The sequence below is a fragment of the Papio anubis genome, chromosome 15 (assembly GCF_008728515.1).
Source record: "Papio anubis isolate 15944 chromosome 15, Panubis1.0, whole genome shotgun sequence".
Classification (NCBI taxonomy): domain Eukaryota; kingdom Metazoa; phylum Chordata; class Mammalia; order Primates; family Cercopithecidae; genus Papio; species Papio anubis.
The window spans coordinates 74,118,879-74,146,611 of record NC_044990.1 but is presented as its reverse complement, the minus strand read 5'-3'; the positions used below and the strand labels follow the sequence as shown (position 1 = coordinate 74,146,611).

Below are 27,733 nucleotides of genomic sequence, written 5' to 3'. Positions count from 1 at the left end.
AAATACAGACAACCCAAGAAGTATTTTTAACAACTGTACATTCAAAATTGGTTAGGATAGTAAATTTTTTGTATTTTTACCATAAATTTTTTAAAATTATAGTACAAATAGCAAAATAGTGATAACTGTGTGTTGGAAAATTTTCATAATAAAGTAATAAAGTTGTATTGTTGTTGTTGTTTGTTGTTTGTTGTTTAAAAGAGTATTGCCTAAAAGGCAGCAAGGCAATAGGGCTCTACTCAGGGAAGGGTGAGGGTCAAGAAAAGGTGGTTTTTAAAAAAATTTTTTAATGGTAAGAGATTAGATAGTCTATTTGACAATGGCAATGATCTAATAGGGAACCTTAGTGTTGCAGGATGAAGACAGCAACTTTGAGAGACAGTTCTTGAGAAGTGGAGATGCAATATAATCCAGAGAATATTGGAACTCACTTTTAAGGGTTATCCATCTAGTCCCAGCCAGAGCAATGACTCCAGACCTTTTGTTCAAGCTATTTCTACAGCTATAGCACAGAATTAAAAAAAAAAAAAAAAGAACATGGAAAATGCAAAATGCATACCTATAACCACCAGGGGTCACTGAAGGCTAATTCTGCTTTTGGATTAGGCGAAACCTAAACAGATAGTTTTAAAAATAGGAATGTCATAGTTAATTTCATGAAATTACTGAATCATGTAATTCAAATGCTATAGATTTTGTTTCCTTGTTCTTAAAATAATAATGCCATAATGAAATGTATAGTTTTGAGAACATAGAAAATATATAAAAATAAATTTTAATAGAAAAAAATCACTTTGTTGTAAATTGTTAAACAGCTAAAAGCTAATCTAGACATCGTCAAACAAAGTTTATTTCACTACCATACCACTAAACAGAACTCTAGCATGTAAGTTTTCTTTCAAATTGGTGACTCCGTTTCTTCATGTTTTAAGTATAACAAACCATACTGAAAACAGATACTAAAACTAGAGGAAAATATAATTAAAGTTTTATATTCTGTTATGGAAAAAAAGAAAGGATACTGATATATCGGATTTCTCCAGGGATTATGCTATTTTTCCTAGTGGAATAAATAATGCTTTATTTTATCAGATTATCTTCAGTTAATTATAAAAGTATAGCCTAAAATGTTTTTGATAGCTATTTAGGCTCTGAAAGGATCAACTGGCAAGAGGGCACAAAAGGTTCACTTGTTGGACCTCTGTTACAAATTCATAGCAATATGTAAAGTAAAATGAAAAAAACAAACAAAAGGACCTAGCTAGAGTCTAAGCCAAGATAAATATTTCTATAGGCTAGAAACAGAAACAAACAAACAAACAACAAACAAACAAAAAAACACACTAGTCATGTGCAAGCAGAAGCCACGGGAAAGCTGGTGTATGACTTGGATCCAGAAAGGCACCAAAAGTAATCATGTTCTCCTTTCTGCTTGACACCTTCATCAGCACAGCCCTATTATGGCTGCGTGTTTACTTGGAATTGTAGAAACCTAGGAAGGGGGAATCAACCTGCTCTTGACTGGTTCCTCAGTATCAGCCTGGAAGCACCATTATAAGATAGGAGAGAGTGAGTATAGAGAGAAAGAAAAGTGGGAAAACAAAAATGAAAATAAACAAAAACATACCTTTCGACTCAAAATGATACTGCAAAATAACATTTCAAAACATATCAAGAACTCTAATGCTAAGAAAGACAAGCAGCAAACCAATTGAACCTGAACTCACTAAGATGAAATTACTTGTATAGACTAGGGATGCTGACAGACATAGACAAAGAAATAACATCTGTAAATACAAGAAAGAAGTATGGAACAAAGCCTGTATAAACACAGTAAGAACAGGTAGATGTAAAAAATAATTAACATCCTAGGGCTGCCATAGTAAATTACCACAAACAGTTTAAATAAATTTATTGTCTCATAGTTCTGGAAACTAGAAGTCCAAAATCAAGATACTGATAGGCTCTGGAAAAAAAAACCCTTCATTGTCTCTTCCTAGTTTCAGGTGGTTCCTGACAATCCTTGGCGTTCTTTAGCTTGTAGCTGCATCACTCTAATCTCTTCTTCCATCTTTGCATGATGTTCTTCCTAATGTGTCTGTCTGTGTGTCCTCTCTTTTTCTGATAAGAATACCAGCCATTAGATTTAGGGGCTACCTAACACAGTATGATCTCCTCACAGTCCTTAACTAAGTACATCTACAAAGGCCCTATTTCCAAATAAAGTCACATACTGATGTTCTCTGATGTTCTGGGTGGACATGAATGAGAGAAGGGGAAAATACTATTCTACCCACCACAATAATTAATAAATAATCTTGGAAATTTAAAAAGTTAGTACCTAAAATTCAGAAAAATTATTTAAAAGAACCTAATAGTTGGGATAAATGCTAAAACACAAAGTGAGAGAAGTAATAATTGGAAGAAAAAAATTTGTTTTCAACATATCACTATTAAAAACTCTTTAGACCAAGTTCATACAAAAATTTTAGTAAGAATTAGAATATCCTTAGAGAGTCCTAGAAAATTTGAACCCAAATTTAATAAGCTTTCTCTAATGCTTTATCTAACAGTTATATGTGTAGATAAGGAAAGAGAGATGATAATCATCTGCCTAGGAAATAGGAAACATTTTTTTTCCAGTACTTATGGAACATTTACAAAATCTACCAAATACTAGTTCACAGAGGATTTTTACAAAATTCTAAGAATGGTTATCATATGTTCTATGTTCTTTGACCATAATACATAAATTGGAAGTCAACAATAATCAAATTCTTCCAATACAAGGTATGGAAAGTAAAAATGTATTTCTGGCCGGGTATGGGGGCTCAAGCCTGATCCCAGCACTTTGGGAGGCCAAGGCGGGTGGATCACCTGAGGTCAGGAGTTTGAGACCAGCCTGGTCAAGATGATGAAATCCCGTCTCTACTAAAAATACAAAAATTAGCTGGGCATGGTGGCACATGCCTGTAATTCCAGCTACTCAGGAGACTGAGGCAGGAGAATCGCTTGAACCTGGGAGGCGGAGGTTGTGGTGAGCCAATATCACCCCATTGCACTCCAGCCTGGGTGACAGAGTGAGACTCTGTCTCAAATAAATAATGTATTTCTAAATTACTCATAACAAAGACATAATCCTCCCCAAAATCCTAAATTATGCAAAACTAGATGTTAATGAAGATGCTGCATTATCATAATTTGTAGAATGCATCTAAAGCAGTACTTAGGGGGAAACTCAGAGCCTTAAATGCTTTCATTTAAAAACCAAAATAAGGAAGAAGGAGGAAAACAAACAAATTATGAATTTATCTCAAGATGCTAGAAACACTACAGAGCAAGAGTAAAAAAGAAGAAGGGAATAAATAATAAAAAATGAGCAGAAATTACTGATTGGGGGTAGGAAGGTATGAAGCATCTAAGCCATGAAAGCTAGATATGAAGCAACTAAACCAAAAAGCTAGTTACTGGTAGAAATTATAAAATAGACAAAAATGGCCAGGTGCAGCGATTCACACCTGTAAACCCAGCACTTTGGGAGGCCGAAGCAGGCAGATCACCCGAGGCCAGGAGTTCTAGACCAGCCTGGCCAACATGGTGAGACCCCGTCTTTACTAAAAACAAAAAAAATTAGCAGGGTGTGATGGCACGCGCTTGTAGTCCCAGCTACTTGGGAGACTGAGGCAGGAGAATCCCTTGAACCCGGGAGGTGGAGGTTGCAGTGAGCCGAGATATTGCCACTGCATTCCAGCCTGGACGGCAGAACAAGACTATTGCCACTGCACTCCAGCCTGGATGACAGAACGATACTCTGTCTCAAAAAAATAAAATAAAATAGACAAAAATGTAGCCACCTTAAAAAAGAAAAAAGGCATATATTAGAATTTTAAAGAGGTATACAACTACAAATATGGTAGAGATGTTTTAATGTATAAGACATTCAATGTTTTTATGCCAATAAATTTTAAAATGGAGAGGAAAAGAAAAACAGAGTGCCTGGATAAGCCAATAGCTATTAAAAAAATAAATGAGACAATGGGATTTTCTAAATATACAATCATGTCACTGGCCATCAGAGAAATGCAAATCAAAACCACAATGAGATACCATCTCACACCAGTTAGAATGGCGATCATTAAAAAGTCAGGAAACAACAGGTGCTGGAGAGGATATGGAGAAATAGGAACACTTTTACACTGTTGGTGGGATTGTAAACTAGTTCAACCGTTGTGGAAAACAGTATGGCGATTCCTCAAGGATCTAGAACTAGATGTACCATATGACCCAGCCATCCCATTACTGGGTATATACCCAAAGGATTATAAATCATGCTGCTATAAAGACACATGCACACGTATGTTTATTGCGGCACTATTCACAATAGCAAAGACTTGGAATCAACCCAAATGTCCATCAGTGACAGACTGGATTAAGAAAATGTGGCACATATACACCATGGAATACTATGCAGCCATAAAAAAGGATGAGTTTGTGTCCTTTGTAGGGACATGGATGCAGCTGGAAACCATCATTCTTAGCAAAGTATCACAAGAACAGAAAACCAAACACCGCATGTTCTCACTCATAGGTGGGAACTGAACAATGAGATCACCTGGACTCGGGAAGGGGAACATCACACACCGGGGCCTATCATGGGGAGGGGGGAGGGGGGAGGGATTGCATTGGGAATTATACCTGATGTAAATGACGAGTTGATGGGTGCTGACGAGTTGATGGGTGCAGCACAGCAACATGGCACAAGTATACATATGTAACAAACCTGCACATTATGCACATGTACCCTAGAACTTAAAGTATAATAATAATAAAAACATTTTGAACAATCTAACCAAATAAATATTATTTAAACAGTAAAAAAAAAAATAAAATAAAATAAAAATAAAATAAAATAAAATAAAAATAAATGAGTAATTATACATATTCTTTAAAAAACCACTTGACCCAGACGGATTTGTCAGCCCTGTATTATATAATGTATTTCAGAGAATTTTTAAAAAGAAGAAAATCTCTCCAACTCATGTTAGAAAGTTTGATGCTACAACTGAAACAAAAGAAAAATTTTCACCAAATTATGTGAATAAAGTAACCTTAAATAGAATATTTCCAAATCAAACTCAGCAGTGAAAAAGAAGATGAAGATAACAAAGAAGACGTTATCCAGGAATACAAGGATAGATTGATATCAAAACACCTTTTAATTAACCATATCAAATTAACAAGTAGATAAAAAAATCATCATTCCAACAGATTCGATACAGCCTTAGATCAAATACAGCACTCATTCATGTTTAAAAGAAAGAAATCTCAGCAAAAGATGGAAGGAAACTACTTTAACTTGGTAAGTGGTATTTATCCAATTTCTATTTTGAGGATGGCGGTATCAAGTTGTCACTGACCACAGGTTCATAAACTGTCATTTAATAGAAACTAGCATGAGGCTGAGAAAGTTTCCCTGACAAGGCTTTATTGGGGTTTATACTCCAGCACAAGAGATACAGTACAGGAAGAAGAAATTATCCGGGGGGCTCCCCGAGGGCGGGTCTCTTTGGTGCTTTAAGAAGGGTGACATGAATAAGCATGAGGTATGTGAACGTCATTGCATATGCAGGGTTGAGCATGCAGGGTGTGCAGGTGCAGTGAGAAATCATGTTAGTACATACATTGCATGATCAAAAAAATGGTGGATAAGCCCCACCTTGGGCAGAGATTTTAGTATTATAATGAGGTGAGGGGTCAGGATCAGTCATTTTTCTGGTCTTGTGTGCATGCCACGGAGAGGGTTAAGTGTCTTGAGTAAGATTTGTGGTGGAATGCTGCTTATCTTAGTTTCTTCAACATCTCCCAGTCAGAGGATATAATGCCAGTGGAGGTGGTGGTGCAAAGTCTGGTAGTCAGCAGACATGGAAAAAAAATGTGTTAGCGGGGATGGGGGCTGGGTCTCATCCTATTCTGTCTCAAAGTCAGCATTTCTTGTTTTCTTTCTTGGAAATTACCCAAAGCAACAATGTAATGAAAAGGGGGAAAGCAAATTACAAAATATAGGAAACTGTTGAAACTCAGATCCCAAAGTAAGTGGGAGGGATGACAAACAGTACAGGAATCAGAAGAAAATGCCTGCTAGTGTACACCTCAAAAAAATGTGGCAAGATTCTCCTCCAAGATTAGAGACATATCCTGTGGCGTAAAACCCAAATACCATGTTTGCAGCAAGAACAATGAGATGTGCTGGTTGGTGACAGAAGCTACTCACTTTGGTTCCAAGAGGCAAAAGATATGGGCCTGTGATAAAGTTTGGCTGTGTCCCCACCCAAATCTCACCTCGAATTGTAATCCCCATAATCAAGGGAGGGACCTGGTGAGAGGTGATTGGATCATGTGTCCAGTTTCCCCTATGATGTTCTCATGATAGTGAGTGAATGAATTCTCAAGAGATCTGGCTGTTTGGTGAGTGTGGGGCTCTTCCGCCTTCTTGCACTCCTCCTCTCTCCTGCCGCCTTGTGAAAAAGATGCTTGCTTCCTCTTTGCCTTCCACCATGATTGTAAGTTTCCTGAGGCCTCCCCAGCCATATGGAACTGTGAGTCAACTAAACCTCTTTCCTTTATAAATTACCCAGTCTCATGGAAGTTCTTAATAACGGTGTGAGAGCAGACTAATACAGCCTGAAAGGCAATACATTTATTATTTCCAGGAAGCAATTTGTCCCTTTGGCAGAGGGAAGATAAACTTTACGTGGGGAGCAGTCTTACAGCTACTTGTCTCCTTTTGTACAGAAGAAATAAAAACAAAAGAATTAATTAAAAAATACAGGCCATAAGAAAAGTTATAGCTAGTGCGGAACACAGGAACACAGCCCCAATCTCTTCCACTATACTGTTAAAATCATTAACTGGGGCTGGGCTTGGTGGCTCACGCCTGTAATCCCAGGACTTTCGGAGGCCAAGGCGGGTGGATCATTTGAGGTCAGGAGTTCAAGGCCAGCTTGGCCAACATGGTGAGACCCTGTCTCTACTAAAAATACAAAAATTATCCGGGCATGGTGGCGCGCATCTGTAATCCCAGATACTTGAAAGGCTGAAGTAGGAGAATTGCTTGAACCTGGGAGGCAGGAGGCAGAGGTTGCAGTTAGCCAAGATCGTGCCACTGAACAAAGTCAGACTCTGTCTCAAAAAAAAAAAAAAAAAAAAAAAATCATTAATTGGAAGGCCATTAGAAGGAGGAGACTCCAGCACTACCTACAGAAACTGAAACCCAACTCAGTGGAAGCAGTAAAATGAAGTAAGTTTAACCAATCAGAAACCACCAACTCACCTCTAATTTGGGACTTCCTGCTGGAATGATCCAAATAAGGCTACTACTCCCCTTAAACCAACTGAATATTTTCTTTGCCTTACTTCTACTTTCCCCTTATAAAATCCTTCTCCACCTACCCTTCTTTGGAGCACCCCCAAACTACTTGCCTCTGGAGCTCCCCAATTCATGAATCACTATTCAAATAAACACTTTAAAATTATAATTTGCCTATTTTTATCTTTAAACAATGCAAACTTCCTGCAAAAGCCCTGCTTATGTTGCATTGTACAAATTTTGATAAGTTGTATTTTCTTTTTTTTTTTTTTTTTTTTTGAGACGGAGTCTCGCTCTGTCACCCAGGCTGGAGTGCAGTGGCCGGATCTCAGCTCACTGCAAGCTCCTCCTCTCGGGTTCACGCCATTCTCCTGCCTCAGCCTCCCGAGTAGCTGGGACTACAGGCAACCGCCACTTCGCCCGGCTAGTTTTTTGTATTTTTTAGTAGAGACAGGGTTTCACCGTGTTAGCCAGGATGGTCTCGATCACCTGACCTCGTGATCCGCCCGTCTCGGCCTCCCAAAGTGCTGGGATTACAGGCTTGAGCCACCGCGCCCGGCCTGTATTTTCATTTAGTTCAAAATGTTTGTAAAGTCCTTCTGAGATTTCTTCTTTGATCTATGTATTATATAGAATTATATTGTTTAATCTCCAAATATTTGGGGATTTACCAGTTACTTTTCTGCTATTAATTTCTAGTTTAATTCCATTGTAGTCTGATAACCTACTTTGTATGAGTTCTATTATTTTACCTTTGTTAAGGTGTGTTCGAAGGCTATCATGGTGAACATTCCATGTGAACTTGCAAAGAATATGTGATCTGCTGTTATTAGATGGAATATCCTATAAACATCAATTAGATCAAGTTGGTCGATAGTGCCTTTCAGGTCAATTATGACATTACTGATTTTCTTCCTGCTTGATTTATCAGTTGTTAAAAGGAAGGTGTTGAAGTCTCCAACTATAATAGTGATTTTGTCTATTTCTCTTGCAATTCTATCCATCCTCAGGTATTTGACATTCTGTTCTCATGTACATAGATGTTAAGATTGTTATGTCTTTTGCAAACATTGATCCCTTTATTATTATGTGGTACCCCTCTTTATCCCTGATAATTTTTCTTGTTCTGAAGTCTGCTTTCTCTGAAATTAATATATCCACTCCAGATTTCTTTTGATTAGCATTAGCACAGTATATCTGTTTCCATCCCTTAGCTTTTAATCTATCTGAGTCTTCATATATAAAGTGGATTTCTTATACATAACATCTTGTTGTATCTTGTATTTTAATCCACTCTTAAAATCTGTCTTTTAATTGGTTTATTTATGTATTGAACCATTCATATTTAAAGTGATTATTGATATAGCTGTGTTAATATTTTCCATGTTTGTAACTGTTTCTTAATCCTCAAATTGGATTAAACAATAAAGTAGTGTATTATCTCACTTAACTGGAAGTCCAAATGTAGGACAGACTTCAGACACAATATGATCTTCTACTCAATGTCATTAATCACCTAGGTTCTTTCCATTTTTCTTCTCTGTCATTGTTGTCAGTTTCATAATTTAATATATGTCCATGAGGAATGCCATCCCCTTAGATGTGGTGATTTTATGCAATGCATTATCTGAATATATGCAGGACCCTCTTCTATGGCCATCTGAATTACTGCAACTACCTTGATTTCTTAATGGGCCATGAAATGTAAAAAAATTTTTTTCCATCTTTTCCTTTTTCCTTTTCTGTTGCTTGTAGGGTGTGTTAATGTGGCTAAATTTACTGCTGAGCCTATAGATTTAAGAAACAGGACATAATTTAAAAGGAACTAGAGGTAAAAATAGACATAATCCAGAAATTGCCATTTCATGAGTCTTCCTGGCATTGTGTCATTGTGTCATGATAGTGGTAGGTGCTGTTCGGTAACCTCTCAGTGTGGCATAGGGCAAGTCTGCATAAGGTATTTACTTTTTACTAACAGGATATTTTTTGAATTGTTACTATGATTTTAATATGCTACCTCCAAAATTCAGGTGTTACCATTGTAATAGTATTAAGAGATGGGGCCTGTAAGAGGTGATTTGGCCATAAGGGTTCCTCCTTTCATGGATGGGATTAAGGCCCTTATAAAGAGGCTTCACAAAGCATTTGGTTCTCTTGTCCTTCCAGCTTTTCTACCATAGGAAGGTGCAGTGTTTTTCCCCTCCAAGGATTCAGCCGCAAGGCTTCACCTTGGAAGCAGAGATTAGAACTTCACCAGAAAATGGAACATGCCAGCACCTTGATCTTGAACTTCCCAGCCTCCAGAACCGAGAGAAAATAAATTTTACATCATAGCAGCAGAAACAAACTAAGACAGCCTCCTTCAGCAGCTTCACAGAACCTTGGATGCCTCCTGGCCCAGGAGCCAGTGGGGATACCTGGCCATTCCTGGGAGGGGGAGAAAGGATGCATGGAGGAAGAGGAGGCAGCCACCTGGCTCAGAGAACACTAAGCAGCAAAATATTGAAAGAGTTGTAGTGCTTCTCTTAACTGCTTCTATTAAAATGCAAGAGGAGAGAAATGATTTCAAGAAAAAATTTGTGATTTAAAGATAAAATTTATAATTAAAAGTGAAGCAGAACGTAAAGATTTGGAAAAATCACAGCCTGAGCATATAAAGATTTGAAAAATGTGTAGGAGAGAAAACCAAGAGAATGGCCAAGTGACTGTTGATAGGGAGATTAGTATGGCTACAAGGAAGCCAGGTGCTTTTCATCAAGACAATGGGAGAGTGACCCCAAAGGCAATTCAGAGATCTTTGAGGCTGCCATGCCCATCTCAGGCCTAGAGTGCCAGGGCCTTGAGAGAAGAATAGTTTTGCAGGGCTCAGGGGTTCATGGAAACTTGGGGCTCACTGCCCAGGGCTGCCTTGGGTCTCTGCACTCTGCATTCTGGGGCAGCACTCCTCAGCTTTCGCAGCTGTGGCTCAGGCAGGCCCAGGTGTGCCTCAGGCCACCATCTTGGAAGGCATAGCCATATACACCGTGGCTGCATCCAGGTGGTGCTAATTCTGCAGACTTGCAGAGTGCAAGAGCTGGGAAGCATTAGTGGCCTCCACCTAGAATTCAAAGGATAACCGTTGGGGCCCAGGCAGAGACTTGCTCTAGGGGCAGGGACACTGCAGAGAATCCCCACTAGAGCAGGCCTTAGTGAAGCCATGGGGACAGGGTCTCTGCCTCAGAGACCCCAGACCTATAGAAATGCCAGCATGCAATGCCAACCTGTGAGAGCCACAGGTACCCAACACCAACCTGTGACAACTGCTCCATGGGCTGTGCCCAGCAAAACTGTAGGGGTGGGGTACCTTGGGGCCTTGGGGACCTTAACCTCTGCCCCGCTGTGTTCAGAAGGCAGGACATGAAGGGAAGGTTGTTCTTAGGCCTCAAGATTTGGTGTTGTTTGCCTTGTTGAGTTTTGGAGTCGCTTGGAATCTGTTACTCCTTTCTGCTTCCCTATTTCTCTCTTTTGAAATGGGAATGTTCATCCCATGCCAAAATACACCATTGTACTTTGAAAGCCCTTAGCTTGTTTGATTTCATAGATTCACAGCTGGAGGGAATTTGTCTCAGGATGAATCATACCCTGACTCTTACCCACATCTGATTTAAAAGAGACTCTGGATTTTAGACTTTTGAGCTGATGCTGGAATAAGTTAAGACTTTTGGGGCTACTGGGAGAGAAGACATGTATTTTGTATGTGAGAAGGATATGAAATTTGGGGGCCACAGCAGAATGCTATGGTTCAAATGTGTCCCTTCCAAAATGCAGGTGTTGGCAATGTGATGGTATTAAGAGGCAGGGCCTTTAAGAGGCAATTAGGCCATCAAGATGCCTCCCTCATTAATGGGATTAGGCCCTTATAAAAGAGGCTTCACAAAGCATTCCGCTCACTTGCTCTTTCACTCTCTCTTGCCCTTCAGCTTTCTGCCATGTGAGGACACTACAAGAAGGCCCTCATCAGTAACTCAAACCTGCGAGAGCCTTGATCTTGGACTTCCCAGCCCCCAGAAGTATGATAAAATAAATTTCTATTCTTATAAATTACCCAGTCTCAAGTATTTTGTTGTAGTGGCACAAAACAGACTAAGACATATCAACGGAAAGAAGAATATGAGGCTGTGTAGGTGCTAAGCAGCCAAGGAAGTGGATTTAATGGACGTTGCATTTGTCTTGTTTTCATATTTCTCTATATAGGTGCCTTCCTTTGAGGATTGCTACAGTGTTTTTCATGTAATTATGGTGGAGTTGTAATTTACACCATGCCTTTAGCCAAACCACTTGGTTGGGCATGTGACTAAGTCAACTAGAATCTTTCTCACAGGAATTTATTTACTTACCTATTTATTTTTGAGATGGAGTCTCACTCTGTCACCCAGGCTGGAATGCAGTGATGTAATCTTGGTTCACTGCAGTCTCTGTCTCCTGGGTCCAAGTGATTCTCCTCCCTCAGCCTCCTGAGTAGCTGTGACTACAGGCATGGGACACTATGCCTGGCTAATTTTTGTGTTTCTAGTACAGACGAGGTTTCGCCATGTTGACCAGGCTGGTCTCGAACTCCAGACCTCAGGTGATCCACCTATCTCGACCTCCCAAAGTGCTGGAATTACAGGCATGAATCACTGTGCCCGACACTCTCAGGAATTTAATTGTTAGAGTGGCAATGGACGCAACTGAAGTTGAATTATCACAAGAACAGTGTCCTGTAATCCACAGAACAATCATGAGATGTGGGAGGTTCTAATGGCAGTTAAAATTTGATTTTTCTGCGTAAAAGAGAACATTCAGATAAATGTCTTGAAAAGGTTTCTTACCTGGAAGAGATGTCTAGATGCAGGCAGTTCAAGATTGATATGACCCCTTTACAACATCATTCTGCCTTCCTATCCTTAGTATGTGAGTCTGACTTTCAGGTTCCAAGTGTGAAATAAAATAAAATCTTGGGACCCCAAACTCACTATGCCAAAGGAGAGTTGAGCTTGACAACTGAGTTGGGGCAATACTGCCTACCATTTTGTTTCCAAACAGGTGGTTGTAATTTCACAATTCCATGCCAGAGCCTTATACATAAGTCAGGTTCCCACAATAATAGAAGGCCATACACCTTCCCAGATAGCTTCCCTCACAAATTACAAAGAAATTCCCTGCAAGCCCCTAGATCTTTCAGGATACATTTCTCCCTACAAACCAGCCCTAAAATCTGTTAAATCTCACAGTGACTGGTGTGAGATGGTATCTCATTGTTTTGATTTGCATTTCTTTGATGATTTGTGATATTGAGCATTTTTTCACACATATGTTGGACACTTGTATGAGTTCCTTCGAGAAGTGTCTGTTCATGTTCTTTTCCATCAGTCAGAATGGCAATTATTAAAAAGTCAAAAAACAACAGATGTTGGTGAGGCTTCAGAGAAAAGGGAATGCTCATACACTGTTGGTGGAAATACAAACTAGTTCAGCCACTGTGGAAAGCAGTTTGGAGATTTCTCAAAGAACTTAAAATAGAACTACCATTCAACCCAGCATTCCCACTACCTGGTATATACCCAAATGAAAATAATTCATTCTATCAAATAGACACATATACCCATATGTTCATCACAGCACTATTCACTATAGCAAGGGCATGGAATCAAACAAAGTGGATTGGATTTTAAAAATGTGGTATAGGCTGTTCTGCCTATGGAGTAGCCTTTTTTATTCCTTCACTTTCTTAATAAACATGGTTCCTTTTTTTTTTTTTTTTTTTTTTGGAGACAGAGTCTCCCTCTCTTGTCCAAGCTAGAGTGCAATGGTATGCTCTCAGCTCACTGCAGCCTCCGCCTCCCAGGTTCAAGTGATTATCCTGCCTCAGCCTCCTGAGTAGCTGTAATTACAGGTGTGCACCACCATGCCTGGCTAATTTTTGTATTTTTAGTAGAGACGGGGTTTCACCACGTTGCCCAGGCTGGTCTCAAACTGTTGATCTAAGGTGATCCACCCACCTTGGCCTCCCAAAGTGCTGGGATTACAGGTTTGAGCTACTGCGCCTGGCCTATTATTCTTTAAACCATGTATATAATACCAAGGTTAGGTATCTGAACTGGGAATATGAGGCAAAATAATATGTATTGAATCAGACAACACATGTGATTTCTGCCCTTCTTCATTTATCACCTTCACACTAAAGGACATTAGCCAGGTAATATCAATAACTATTTTCAAATGACAGAAACAAACAACCATTTGAAATAAATTCAGCTACAATGCTTTTGTTTACTTATTGTACAAAATGATTAATGTTCACCAATATTATTATTTCATTCTTTAGGATCATTTCTGTCTTCAAAAAGCAAATATTTATTTGAGGACTTACTAAATGCTCAAAATACTGGAATACTTGAGGCTCTTACAGTCTGATGGATGAGACAGATACCTTAATCATTAAAAAACATGTTTGATGTGACAACTGGTGTAAGTGGTTTGTGCATAGATCAAGAAGGCATCATGGCTGCTAAGTCATGCCAAAGTCAGTTGGTTCTTCTCATTCCAGTTCTACACCTGTAGGGTAATATACTGATAGTGGGGATGGGAAATACATGTAACTCAAATGGTATATCAACAAATAATATTAATTAAGCAATCCTCTCACACACACACACACACAGCTACGGAGTTCACAAAAACCGGATTTTTCAGAGCAATGTCCCTATCTACCTCATATTGTCTGAAATTTCTTTTCTTTCTTTTTTTTTTTTTCCTGGAGTGCAGTGCTGCGATCCCGGCTCACTGCAAGCTCCGCCTCCCGGGGTCACGCCATTCTCCTGCCTCAGCCTCCCGAGTAGCCCGGACTACAGGCGCCCGCCACCCCCCTTCTGCTAATGTTTTGTATTTTTAATGGAGACGGGGTTTCACCGTGTTAGTCAGGATGGTCTCGATCTCCTGACCTCGTGATCCACCTGCCTTGGTCTCCCAAAGTGCTGGGATTACAGGCGTGAGTCACCGCGCCCGGCCTATTGTCTGAAATTTCTATCTAGAAATCTTTCCCCATAGTACTTAGAGGATTTTCATAGAGATCTTGAATTTTCTATCAAAATAATTTTAAAATTAGACCAATTTAAAATCCCAGCATGGTCATCCTAGGCCTTATGGCTTCAAATAAAACTAAAGCAAGGAATTCAACATAAATACATATTTAGCTGTTGCTATGTTTGAAGCCTTGTGCTAAAGTATGGTTCAAACTTGATTCTGTCAGGGAGAAGCACAAGGAAAAGCTCTTTTACAACGGCATACTGGTCTAGTAAAAGTTCTGCAACTACTCCTTTCTAATTTAAATATATATATATGTATCTGCAGTAGACACTCAGGTTTTGCTAAAGGTGCCCTCATTATTTCTCCAGATGTTATATACATACGTTCTGGGTTACTTGTTTCTTAAAACTACTAACTTTTGTCCCACGTGTTCCAATTTTAGGTTAAATAAATAAGCACACTACCCCAGACCCACATCTCCTGTAATTCGCAGTGCCTAACTTTCTACCAACAAAGATCTGTGCCTTTCATCCTGAAATGGGCATAACGGAAAGACACGCAGAAATCTACGTGGATTTAAATCCTAGAGTGCTTTGGAGAAAAGTCCCTAATCTCGGTTTTCCACTTCACTCAAATGCAGGGCCACACTAGATGGCCTTTTCAAGGTCCTTTGCATCTGCAGACTTCCGCGGTTAAAACGCATCTCTTCTTGGAAGATAATTCACCTGAAGCTCCTCCGGAAAATTAGCTTGTTGAGGGCCAGGCCAACCACCGGGTAGGAGCGAATCTGGTTTCTTTTTGAAAAGCCTTCCTAGGGTGAGCATCCAGCTCCAGCAACAGGGCGCGACCCCGCACCACGTGTCTGCGCCAGCTGCGGGATTGGCTGAGCGCATTTTAGCGCTGCAGTCTAGACGCGCGCAGTCCCGCCCAGCTGCCAGAGGAGCCGGGACACCGAGGGAAGAGGCCGGAGGGAGATCGCGGAGGGGAGGGGGCGGGAGGGGGGTGGGGGATCCCGAGTCGTCAGTGGTCCGGAATCTGGAAGGCCCTGGAGCGGCGCCAGGCGACCCGCCTCGCCACAACTTGCCCAGACGAGACACGTTTCATCCTGCGCCCTGCAAGAAGGAGCCGGCCCGCCTCTCTCTGCTCTGCTGTTCCTCGGCCTCCGCGGGCCCTGCCCGCGTCAGCAGCGACCCTGGGGTCTGGGTCCCCTGTGTCGCCCCCGCCTGCCTGCAGCGCCCGGCACCCGCCCTGGAGCGCGCAGCTGCGGTGAGCCGAGACCAGGGATGCTCCAGACGCACGCAGGAGGCGGTGGCGGACGGGGTATCCCGATAACCGCGAAGCCGGCCCTCCTGCCTCTCCCGGCCGCGAGCCGAGCTGCTGCAGATCCAGCTGGCGTAGCCGCCGCAGCCCCCACTGCCTGTTTGCCTTCCAAGGAAGGGCGCCGAGGTCCCCCCAGAACCCGCGTCTCTAGGCCTTTGCCTACCCGTTCGGCTGCCCGGCGGTGCCATGCGCCTGGGACCTGAGGCGCCGCGCGAGGCTGGGGGCCCTGCCCGGGATGGGGGAGGGAGGGAACGGGAAAGCGTGCCCCCTTCTTTCCTGTTCCGGCCATCTTGTGACCGAGATCCACGCAAGGGGGAAGGGGTGGCCAACCGCACGGCTCCCCACGATGGAATGCGGCGGCCAACGGAGATAGGCGCCTCGGGCCCGCGGATCTCTGCGCCCAGATCTCAGCGGGGGCGCGTGGGCCACCCCCACGTTCATCTCCGAAGCCCTTGGCCCAAATCATGGGTTAATCCTTCTAACAGGCCAGGGGCAGCAAAAATAAAAGGGATAAGGGGCCAGGAGCTGAGTTTCCTTAACTAAGTGCCCAAGTCATTCGATCGTTCTTCATTCACGTGTCCATTCAGCAAATTCTGAATGCCTTCTCCGTGCCTGTCCTTTGCTAGGTGCTAGGGATATATACTTGAGCAAGAGAGACCACAGCTCTTGTTCCCGCTGATCCTGCAGCCCAGTGGATGGAGCCTAGAGTCTACAGATCTGCCAGGTCGGTGTCTTGATGCTCTTAAACAGATGGGGGAAGCTGAGTCTTAGGGCTGACAATTTGTTCTAGATCAGGCAGCAAGTAAATGACAGAATCAAACTTTGAAACTAATTATGTCTTTAGCACTTTTTATGCCTGGTTGCAGGGAATCGTTCTTTTTTTTCTAAAGGCCAATTAAAAAATACTTGGAAGTATGGTTTATTTGAAACCATATGAAGTGCGTGTTTTATTGCCTGGATGTTTTTGCATGGGTTTATTTCTAGTTAACAGTATCTTGAAAGTGCTAAATATATTTGATACTGCAACTTTGCTTCCAGTTACTCTAAATTGTATTTTGCTTTCTTCTGTTCACATATTTGGATGTTAGGAAAGAAAAAAAATTTCCTGATGTCTGGTCCAAGCAGGAATACCCCGGTGGATTGGGGAATGTCTGGCTTTTCCTCAGCTTATTGATCTCTGTGGTAACCACTGGAGGCCCCCAGAAGACCTGCACAAATGAGAGGCCTAAAGTCTACAAGTTGCTGCTAGAAATATTTTAGCCTCTCCAAAACCCAGAATGCAGCCCCGATCCAAGTTTGTCAGGTAAATACAATGGCCCTGTAAAACTTGTTGGTAAAGCCCAGGGCTAAAATCCCCCTCCATCTGTTTCTACCTTCAGCATTTTGAGAATGTATCCTTTTGGAAAGGCGGGTGAAGTATTACATATTTTGGGGAGTTCTTTGGTTTGTACTTTTTATCAAAATGTTATATTTAGGCTGCTGACCTACAAAGAAAGAAAGATTCCGTTTAAAAAGCAACTTGGGTGTCAGAAATCTAGAAAGCCTGCCATCAAATATGATTAACTACAAATTTCATTTAAAAAACAACTTTACTGAGATATAATAAAAAACCCACCCTTAATTTTAAGGATACAATTCGGTGAATTTGGTCAAGTGTATATTGCTGGGTAATCAACACCTCAATCAAAATGAAAAACATTTCTGTTATGCCAAAAGCTTCCTCATGCCCTTTTGCAACGAGTCCTCCTCTATCACGTTTAATTATATATATATTTATTGCTTACTGTTTTCTAAATCGTGTGTAAAAGATGAATATGAATAGATACTTCTTTTTTTTTTTTTCCTATTAATGATGGAATGATTAGGTATGTCTAATATCAAAGCCTAAGGCCAGGGCTACAGTAAATAAATAACCAGGGGATGGCAGTTAAGACCAAAGGTTCCCAGGGATGTGGCTCCCCACGCCTGCCTTAGGGACATGGAGTGTCCAGAGCCAAAGGCCAGGGAGGGTGGCGCCCTGGGGAGCCGGCACCCAGGAGGTACCCTCTTCGGGTGAACGGCTGTATCCACTTGGGCTCGTCCAAGAGGTCTTCTCTGGTCCCGCAGGGTTCTGGGTGCACGCTGAGCGCGCGCGGGCGGACGCGCCCTTTGCTCCAGGTCCGGACCTGGGGGCTGCCATAGCAACGTCCTGGACACCCAGACCTTAGGCCGCCGCCGCCGCCGCGGAAGCAAGGAACCCGGCCTTCTCCCGCTCCTGAGGGCTGTGGCGGCGGCGGCCGGGGAGGCGGCCCAGGCTGGGTAGAGACCGCCCAGCTCCTCCTATGCAAGCTGAGGCAGCGGATTGGCTTTCAAGTATGGTAAGAGGCGGGAGGCCGGGGCTCCCCCGACGGGGACGCGGGGCTGGGGGGGACCGGGGCTTCCCCGGACCCCCAGCTCCCCAGCCTGCCCGCCCCCCATCCCCGCCTCCCGCCGCGCTCTCTTTGTGCCCCCCGCAGCCCTTCCAGAAGCATGTCTACTACCCGCTCACCAGCGGCCCAGAGGGGCCCGACGTCGCTGTGGCCGCCGCCGCGGGTGCGGCCTCCATGGCCTGTGCGCCCCCCAGCGCGGCTCTGGGGCCCCAGCCCTTCTTCCAGTTCAGGCCGCGGCTGGAGAGTGTGGACTGGCGGCGCCTGAGCGCCATCGACGTGGACAAGGTGGCGGGGGCCGTGGACGTGCTGACCCTGCAGGAGAACATCATGAACATCACCTTCTGCAAGCTGGAGGACGAGAAGTGCCCACACTGTCAGTCGGGGGTGGACCCGGTGCTGCTGAAGCTCATCCGTCTGGCGCAGTTCACCATCGAGTACTTGCTGCACTCACAAGAGTTCCTCACCTCGCAGCTGCACACCCTGGAGGAGCGGCTGCGCCTGAGCCACTGCGAGGGCGAGCAGAGCAAGAAGCTGCTCACCAAGCAGGTGGGGGAGATCAAGATGCTCAAGGAAGAGTGCAAACGCAGGAAGAAGATAATCTCCACCCAGCAGCTGATGATCGAGGCCAAAGCCAACTATTACCAGGTGGGCAGCTGTGTGTGAGCACAGTTCATAATCCGGTAAACAACTCAGTTCCCATTTGATAGGCCTGTCCTGTATCACCACTCTTTCTTCTTAAAGATTTATATTGTATATCAGAAGACACAGTCTATTTAAGCAGAAACAGTAATTTTAACTAGCAAATGTCATGGTTCGTTACCTTCTGCAGACGACCAGAGGATTAATAATTAAACAACAAATGTCGTCTGTGGTGCTTTATGGAAGTTATCTAAATACTGGTTGTTGAAACACTTTCCACCTCCGAATCAACCTAATCATGAAAAAACAATATACAAATTGCTGTTGAAGTCAGTCCCCAAACAATGCAGAATGTTTAAATTTGTAGGGTCTTTTTCTCATTTTTATAAATTTTAAAATATTTTCAAACTCACAGAAAAGTTGCCAGGAGACTGTAAAGAATTTTCATATATATGCCCTTCACCCAGATTCCCCCATTATTAACATTTGCCACAGTTCCTCTATTTCTGTATACGTATTGTTATTACTTTTGAACCATTTCACAGTGAGTTGCAGATCCTAAATATTTTGATGTGTATATTGTCTAAGAACAAGGACATTCACTTACATAACATTATTTAAAGAATAAAGTATTTTTATCTTCTGGTCTTAATCTTCTACTGTTTTGGGTTAGATATTGAGTCCAAGATAAATATTGTAATGTTTGAGTATAACATAAACTAATGTATTTTTTTTATTGACTAGTTGGAGGAAGTGCAGAAGGTATAAACAATGATTGAGAAAGATATCAAAGTAAGCAACAGATTAACAAGATTGATGTCATGCCCTTACTTTCTGGTCCTTTTGGCTAACTATGGCTTAAAAGGCCTCACTGGATTTAGTAATAGTGGAGCCAATGCATGAATGCTGGAGAGAACTGGGTGCAGGGCAGAGAAAATGGTGCAGTTAATATTGCTCAGAACTGACCCAGCAGGAGCGTTGAGTGTTCTTAAGATAGGGGAACAGTGGCGGGGTGTGGTGGCTCATGCCTGTAATCCCAGCACTTTGGGAGACTGAGGCAGGTGGATCACGAGGTCAGGAGATTGAGACCTGAGACCATCCTGGCCAACATGGTGAAACCCCATGTTTACTAAAAATACAAAAATTAGCTGGGCGTGGTGGTACGTGCCTATAGTCCCAGCTACTTGGGAGGCTGAGGCAGAGGAATCGCTTAAACCCAGGAGGCGGAGGTTGCAGTGAGCCAAGATTGTGCCACTGCACTCCAGCCTGGCAACAGATTGAGACTCCATATCAAACAAACAAACAAACAAAAGGGAACAGTTAATATTATTAGAAGGACTTAGTGTTTGGTCTTGGGTAGACAACCCTGAGGTATAATCTTCAAATGACACTGGGCGTTGCTAATTGCTTATTTCATAAATGCTGCTTAAAAAGTAAATATTTTCAAATAGTGCTAAGATGGTCTTTTTCTTGTGCAACAAATAGAATGGATTATATTTAAACATTTTTTAAAGGTTTATTATACTCCAGCTTTAGCAGCTATCTAGTGAAATCTTAAAACCTCTAACATACAGAAATTGTATGTTTATAAACTTTTTTTCTTTTTGGGGGGTTACTATAGAAGTAGCTGTTATAAGAGAAGATTTTCTTTCTCTCTTTTGAGATGGAGTCTCACTCTGTCGCCCAGGCTGGAGTGCAGGGGCGTGATCTCGGTTCACTGCAGCCTCTGTCTCCCAGGTTCAAGCGATTCTCCCACCTCAGCTTCCCAAGTAGCTGGGGCTACCAGTGTGCACCACCACGCCTGGCTGATTTTTGTATTTTTAGTAGAGACAAGGTTTCACCGTGTTGGCCAGGTTGGTCTTGAACTCCTGACCTCAAGTGATCCACCCACCTCAGCCTCCCAAAGTGCTGAGATTACAGACGTGAGCCACCACACCCAGCCTAAGAGAAGATTTTCAAATGTGAATGATAAGTAACAATTAAAAGGTAATGACTCAATTTATCAAATGAGTGACACCTACTACTTTTTCAGCTACCAGACCTTGGCAAGTTGCTCAACCTCCCTGTGCCTCAGTTTCTACTCTGTGAAATGGGAATATTAATTGTACCTACCATATAGCAGTTGTTGATGGGGGTTGAATGACTTAGTGCATGGACTGTGCTTAGAGCAGTGCTCGGCATGTAGTTACTGTTTTAGCTAATACCTGGTAATGAGGGAAAAACGTTTTGTGACATGACAAATACCAAAGCTGACTTATTACAAAATGTGAACAATCATATGACTGCTATCATGTGAGTTTTTCTTTCTTGCCTTATACAGAAAATCCAAAGGCTGGACTCCTTGTTCTGACACAATGATTGGGTCCACTGCATTATCAGTTTTACCTTTGAGAAATTGTGGTCTCATTCTCATTCTCATACCACTTCGCTTTGTCTCCATTCCCTTTGCTTTAAGAAATCGTAAGAACTGAGTAGCTGAGACAAAAAAAATTAAAGATGCCTGTTATTAGAGACTTGAACACACAGACACACAGACAGACAGAAACACACATGCATGCACCCTGAGTTTTTTCCCCCATGGGGGTGTGTGTGTGTGTGTGTGTGTGTGTGTTGTGTATAAGGGGGGTAGTGATGGCAATGTGTAAGGTCTTTTTCCTCAAAATTTTATTAAAAAAAATTAAAACACGGAAAAATTAAAATGACAATATAGTGAATACCCATATATGGGAGATTTTAAAAGAAAAACCTCATTGATTTTCAAATAAAAATTAGTATTGAAATATTATAAACATACAAAAAGTGCATAGACTAATGTAAGACACACCATATACCCACCTCTTAGATTTAACTCAGGTTAGGCGAGGTGCAGTGGCTCACGCCTGTAATCCCAGCACTTTGGGACAAATACCGGGCAGATCACCTGAGGTCAGGAGTTTAAGACAAGCCTGGCCAACATGGTGAAACTCCGTCTCTACTAAAAATACAAAAATTAGCCAGGCGTGGTGGTGTGCACCTGTAATCCCAGCTACTTGGGAGGCTGAAGCTGGAGAATCACTTAAACCCGGGAGGTGGAGGTTGCAGTGAGCTGGGATCGCGCCATTGCACTCCAGCCTGGTTACAAGAGCGAAACTCCATCTCAAAAAAAAAAAAAAAGATTTAACTCAGGTTAGCATTTTGCTATATTTCCAAGATAGCAAATGTTTAAAGAGTTTTAAACATCTTAGAAATAAATAATTTTCCCTTCCTGCATTCCCAGAGGAAATCTTTGTTTGACTATATCCTTCCTATTTATGTTTATGAATGTGTAAAATATTTTTATGAACATATGTATTCGTAAGACAGTATTTTTAAGTTTGAAAATTTTCTATAAATGATATTATAGATCTGTACTAATCTGCCAAGGCTGCCATAAAAATCACACAGGTTAGATGGTTTAAACAACAGAAATGTATTTTCCCACAGTTCTGGAGGCTGGAAGTCGAAGATCAAGATCAAGGTGTCAACAGGGATGGTTCCTGGTGAGGCCTCTCTTCCTGGCTTGTAAACAGCCACCTTCTTGCTATGTCCTCATCAGCTGGCCTTTTCTGTGTTTGGGGGGAGAGAGAGAGAGAGATCGTTAATGTCTCTCTCTCTTTTTCTTTTTTTAAAGTGAAGGGGTCTTGCTATGTGCCCAGGCTGGCCTTGAACTCCTAGGCTCAAATGTTCCTTCCGCCTTAGCCTTGTGAGTAGCTGGGACTACAGGTGTGAGCCACTGCGCCGTATTTACCCTAAAAAGATTTGCCCCTTCTCCAACTCACGCCCTCCCCAACCCTGCCTTATGACCTCATGTAACCTTAACCTTAATTATCTCATTAAAGGCCGCATCTCCAAACACAGTCACAGTGAGAATCAGGGCTTCTCTCCCGTTTCTAGAGGTACACTATCCAGGCTGGTAACATTCACATTCTCTTACTCAACCATAATGTCTTAACTTGTTTTTTCTTCATTGGTTTTATATTTATGTGCTCAAAGTCCTTTCACCTCAACATCTCCATTCTTGAGTTTCTCATTTTGAATTATCTCTTAATTCATAAGATTGTCAAAATGATTTTTCTTACCCAGAAGGCCGAAGAGTGCTGCATGTCTTCAACTCTGTCAACTTTGAAAGACATATTGGATGAAGAATATTCTTAGTTACACTTTCCCTCTGAACTTTTTAGATGTGATTCCTTTGTCTTCTGGCAGTCAATGTTGCTGTGAGAAGTATGAGGGTGGCTTAAAGCTTTTCTTCTTGTGAGTGACTTGCTTTTTCTGCCTGCATGACTGAAGAGTCCTTTCTTTCTGCTTGAAGCCTAGTAGCTTTCTAGGGTATGTCTTGGTGTTGAGTGTTCTGTATCAGTTTTCCCTACAACCTGGTGAACTCTTAATCTGCAGATTCAGCTTTCACTGCACTGTATTCAGTCTTTAAATTTTTTTTCATTTTTGGCTTCTCTACTTCTGGGAAACCAGTTACCTGTATGTAGTATTGGTTTTGTCCATCAGTGTTCCATACCCTTTGGTTTCTTTCTCATTGCTTTAATCCTTTCCTTCTAATCTGCATTCACTATGGTAAATTATCTCAGCCTTTCCTTTAGTGAGCAATTCAGTTTTCAACAGTGTCTCTTTTATTCCTTGCTTTTTCTTTTTTCTTTTTCTTTTTTTTTTTTTTTTGAGTTAAGGTCTCATTTTGTCGCCCTGGCCCGAGTGCAGTGGCGCAATCTTGTCTTACTGCAACTTCTGCCTCCCAGGTTCAAGCAATTCTCTGGCCTCAGTCTCCCGAGTGGCTGGGATCACAGGCATATGCTACCATGCCTGGCTAATTTCTGTATTTTTAGTAGAGACAGGGTTTCGCCATGTTGGCCAGGCTGTTCTCAAACTCCTGACCTCAGGTGATCCACCCGCCTTGGCCTCCCAAAGTGCTGGCATTACAGGTGTGAGCCACTGCACCTGGCCCTATTCCTTGCTTTTTCTTATTTATTTGTTCTGCAATGATGTTTCAACTCTTTTTTTGTTTTGTTTTGTATTTTATCTTTCTTTTTCAACTCATTCTGGTTTTTAAAAAAATCATATTTTTATAGAATGTATGCTACTCTTATGTTCTGTGGTGTGAATAGATTGTGAAGAGCATCTTTAGATTCCTTCCTTAATTTATAGATCCCCACAGTAAGCTTTATCTTTGCATGCCATGTTTTTCCCTCCCTCCCTCCCTCCCTCCCTCCTTTTTTCCCCTCCTCCCTTTGACACGGTGGTGTGTTTGCATCCTCTCCATCATCACTGTGCATTTCTCTCATCTTACACTTACATGGGCAGCCCTGCTGAAGCATTCTACTTGCCCGGATAGAATGGCCGTATTGCAGTTTGAAGGCTGGATGGTCTCTGTCTTTGTTAGGAACAGGATCGTTAGAACACCTTCTGGCAATATGTGAACGCTGGGGTGGGGTGGGGTGGGGAGAGAGGGAGGCATGGCTTCCTGTTCCTTTCCTTTCTCCAGTGCTGTACACAGCCCGAAAGCCTATATGACTTACATCAGAGCCGATGTGAGGGGTCCCTAAAGTCCTATAGGTGAACCAAAGCTGTCATGAGCCCAGGAGTTTGAAGAGATGTTTTAGGGATTCTCTGAGATGCAATACCAATAAATATACCAGAATATGACCGGGCACCGTGGCTCACGCTTGTAATTCCAGCACTTTGGGAGGCCAAGGTGGGTGGATCATTTGAGGTTGAGAGTTCGTGACCAGCCTGGCCAACATGGTGAAACTCCATCTCTACTAAAAATACAAAAATTAGCTGGGAGTGGTGACAGGCACCTGTAATCTCAGCTACTCAGGAGGCTGTGGCAGGAGAATCTCTTGAACTTGGGAGGTTAAAGCTGCAGTGAGCCATGATTGCGCCACTGCACTCCAGCCTAGGTGACAGAGGGAGACACTTAAAAAAAAAAAAAAAAGGAAATATACAGAATGTTAGTTTTAGAAACCAAAGTCTGAAGTCTGGATGCAGTTACACTGATTAAGAGTAAGGCAGCATGGTGAACAAAAGAACATGTTCAGTGACGCAATGGGCATGAAAACAGCAAAATCCAAATGGAGAGAAACTCTGCAGGACAAGCTTCAGCCTCTTCAGCAAAAGGACAGCAAGGAAAAAAAAGAGGTAGAGGAGAAACCTATAGACTAAAAGAGTGTTAAGAGACATAACCATCAGTTACAGGATAGGGATAGGGCCTTATTTGGATCCAGTTATTAATAATTATTCCAAAACAAACTGAGTATTTTTTTCTATGACACTATGTGAAGTATTAGGGGAAAATCATCAGATTAACGAAAATTAAAAATTATCCAAATAGTTGAATATTTGTTTTTTTTAAAAGGATTTAATTTTTATACTTTATAAGGTGGAATAATGGTGTTATGATTTGTGTTAAAGTCCTATCTTCCTTTTAGAGATACATTCTGAAATATTTACAAATGAAATATATAATATCCAGGATTTACTTCAGAGTAATCCAGGAGTGAGGATATAGATGAAACAAATGGGATTTTTGCTTAAAAGTTGAATCAGTGTTAAAGTAGAAAAACAGAGGTATTTGAGGAATTGACTTCTTTTTTCTCAGAAAATTTATTTTAATAGGTTATACTTCAAGCTTTTGTTTGTTCATGTATTAAGGCTGTGCTCTGGGGATAAAGCTATAGATAAATTAGAGGCCCTGCCCTCAGAAGGCTATATTCTAGAACCTAGAGGGACTGAGCTGGAGACAATAAACAAGTGAAGTACATAAACATGAAAATATTAGCCAGTGAGATGTATGAGGATGAAAATAAGACTATGTGATGTGACAGAGACTGTGACAGGCAGGAGGATCTTGAAGGAGGACCTTGTTGAGGACATGCCATCATCCCCAGCATGGAAGATGCTTGATGAATGACATCTTGAATGTCAGGAGAAGGTGCCAGCCATGGAAGGAGGGTCTGGATAAGATCAGGCAGGGGCAACAGTGAATGCAAAGGCTCTGAGATTGGCGTGCCTGCAGGACAGAAAGAAGGCTGGTGTGGCTGGAGTGGCAGGGGCAGGTTGTTGATAGAGTAGAAGCTGTCAGTCGAACAAGAGCGGCATCAGAGGCTCCAGAAAGCAGCAGAAGGGCTCCTTTAACTGTTAAGAGGTGGTTTTCACTGTCTTGTGTTCAGTTTGGGAGGAATGCCCTGGTTTTATTTTTATTTATTATATTTTTACTTTTCGTAGAGATGGGCTCTTGCCATGAGGCCCAGGCTGGTCTTGAACTCCTGGCTCAAGTGACCCCCCCAGCTGCCTTCAGTCTCCTAAGTGCTGGGATTATATGCATGAGCCACTGTGCCCAGCCTGGTTTCATCTCTCTCTTTTTAGTCATGCTTTCAGTATGTCTTGCCAGGATGGTATTGTTCAGCAAGAAAGCGCCCAAGAGGTAGTGCTTCAGGTACCTGAATTTTTTTTTTTTTTTTGAGATGGAGTCTCACTCTGTTGCCCAGGCTGGAGTGCAGTGGTGCAATCTCAGCTCACTGCAGCCTCTGCCTCTCGGGTTCAAGTGATTCTCTTCCCTCAGTCTCTCTAGTAGCTGGGACTATAGGCACACGCCACTATGCCTAATTTTGTATTTTTTTGTGGAGATGGGGTTTCACCATGTTGGCCAGCTGGTCTCAAACTCCTAACCTCAGGTGATCTGCCTGCCTTGGCCTCCCAAAGTGCTGGGGTTACAGGTGTGAGCCACTGGGCCTGGCCAGGTACCTGAATTTTAATTACAATTAAGTGGGACGACAGTCGTTACAGACACTTGGATTTGTTGCTCTCTTCTTTTCAGTGTCATTTTTGTGACAAGGCCTTTATGAACCAAGCTTTTCTACAAAGTCACATTCAACGCCGCCACACTGAAGAAAATTCTCGTTTTGGTGAGTAATGAGTTCTGTTTCAAAGCTGTTTTCTTCCTGCTCCCTTTTTCTTTTGGCAATGAGACTTGGTCCAGTGCATTTCCCATCATAGTCCCTGTCAATTCAGTAAGTAAATATGGAGCCCTCAGGAGGCACATACAGTGCACTAGGTGCTGGAGATACAGCCACAAGCTGAGCGGAGAAGCCCCACTCTCTCTCGAGTTTTACGTTCCAAAGGGGGTTAAGGAGACACATTTAAACAGATAAATGAGTAATTAAACAGATAAATGAGTAATTCTTCTCCATTGGTGGCAAAAGATCATAGCACAGGACAGTGGGGTAGAGAGTGACTCTAGGTGGGGTGAAAGTCTGGGAAAAGTGTTCACAGGCCAAGGGAACACTGACTGTAAGGGCATGAGGTGTGCCGGGATGATGTGTTTGAGGAACAGAAGGGCTGGTGGAGTGGAGTAGAATAGGCGAGGAGATGGTGTGTGGTGAGGCTGGAGTGCTGGGGGCCTGATCACAGGAGGCTGTGAAGGTGTGGGCTGGAATGTGGAGTTTTTATATGCACCAGGCAGAACCACTGGAGGATTTTATGCAGGGGAGGGGCATGATCTAATTAATGTGTACCTTAGCATGACCCTTCTAGCTGTGGATAGAGACTAGACTGTTGGGGCGACAGTGGAAGCAGTGGATGCGTGAGGGGAGGAGGCTGCAATCGCAGCCCAGGTGAGAGAGACGGGGGCCTGGACCAGCTTTGTTCCCAGGCAGGTGGGCAGGTGAAGATGTAACAGATGAGCTGTGGACCCGGAAGCTACAGAGGACCCTGGGTTTCTGTCCTCTGTGTTTGGGTGAATGGTGGTGATGTTTCCTGTGATGGGGGGCCAGGGCCGGGAGGTAGTTTCAAGGAGGAAGAGGGATGAGAGTTTGTACTTGCCATGGGTGCATTTACATCACATGTGCAACAGACATGCAGATGGGGGTACTGGAGGGCTACAGCTTGAGGTGGAGACCCAGGCTGGAGATTTAAATCTAGGAATCAC

General features: G+C 42.5%; 1 protein-coding gene across 6 annotated transcripts in view; it reads left to right on the top strand.

Annotated features, from left to right (window-relative positions):
* The first annotated feature begins 15,352 nt into the window (after window positions 1-15,352).
* DZIP1 (DAZ interacting zinc finger protein 1) overlaps window positions 15,353-27,733 on the top strand; it is a 63,275-nt gene continuing 50,894 nt past the window's right edge. For 3 of the 6 annotated variants that reach the window (XM_031655603.1, XM_031655604.1, XM_031655601.1), the window contains exons 1-5: window positions 15,353-15,679; window positions 16,360-16,457; window positions 16,822-17,036; window positions 17,840-18,786; window positions 26,624-26,711. In XM_031655603.1, the coding sequence (XP_031511463.1) occupies window positions 18,055-18,786; window positions 26,624-26,711 (820 nt within the window). In that variant the 5' untranslated portion in view covers window positions 15,353-15,679; window positions 16,360-16,457; window positions 16,822-17,036; window positions 17,840-18,054. Of the gene's footprint in view, window positions 15,680-16,123; window positions 16,458-16,821; window positions 17,037-17,839; window positions 18,787-26,623; window positions 26,712-27,733 lie in introns of those variants that run through there. The other 3 variants (XM_017951363.2, XM_017951362.3, XM_031655602.1) reach the window with 2 other exon arrangements.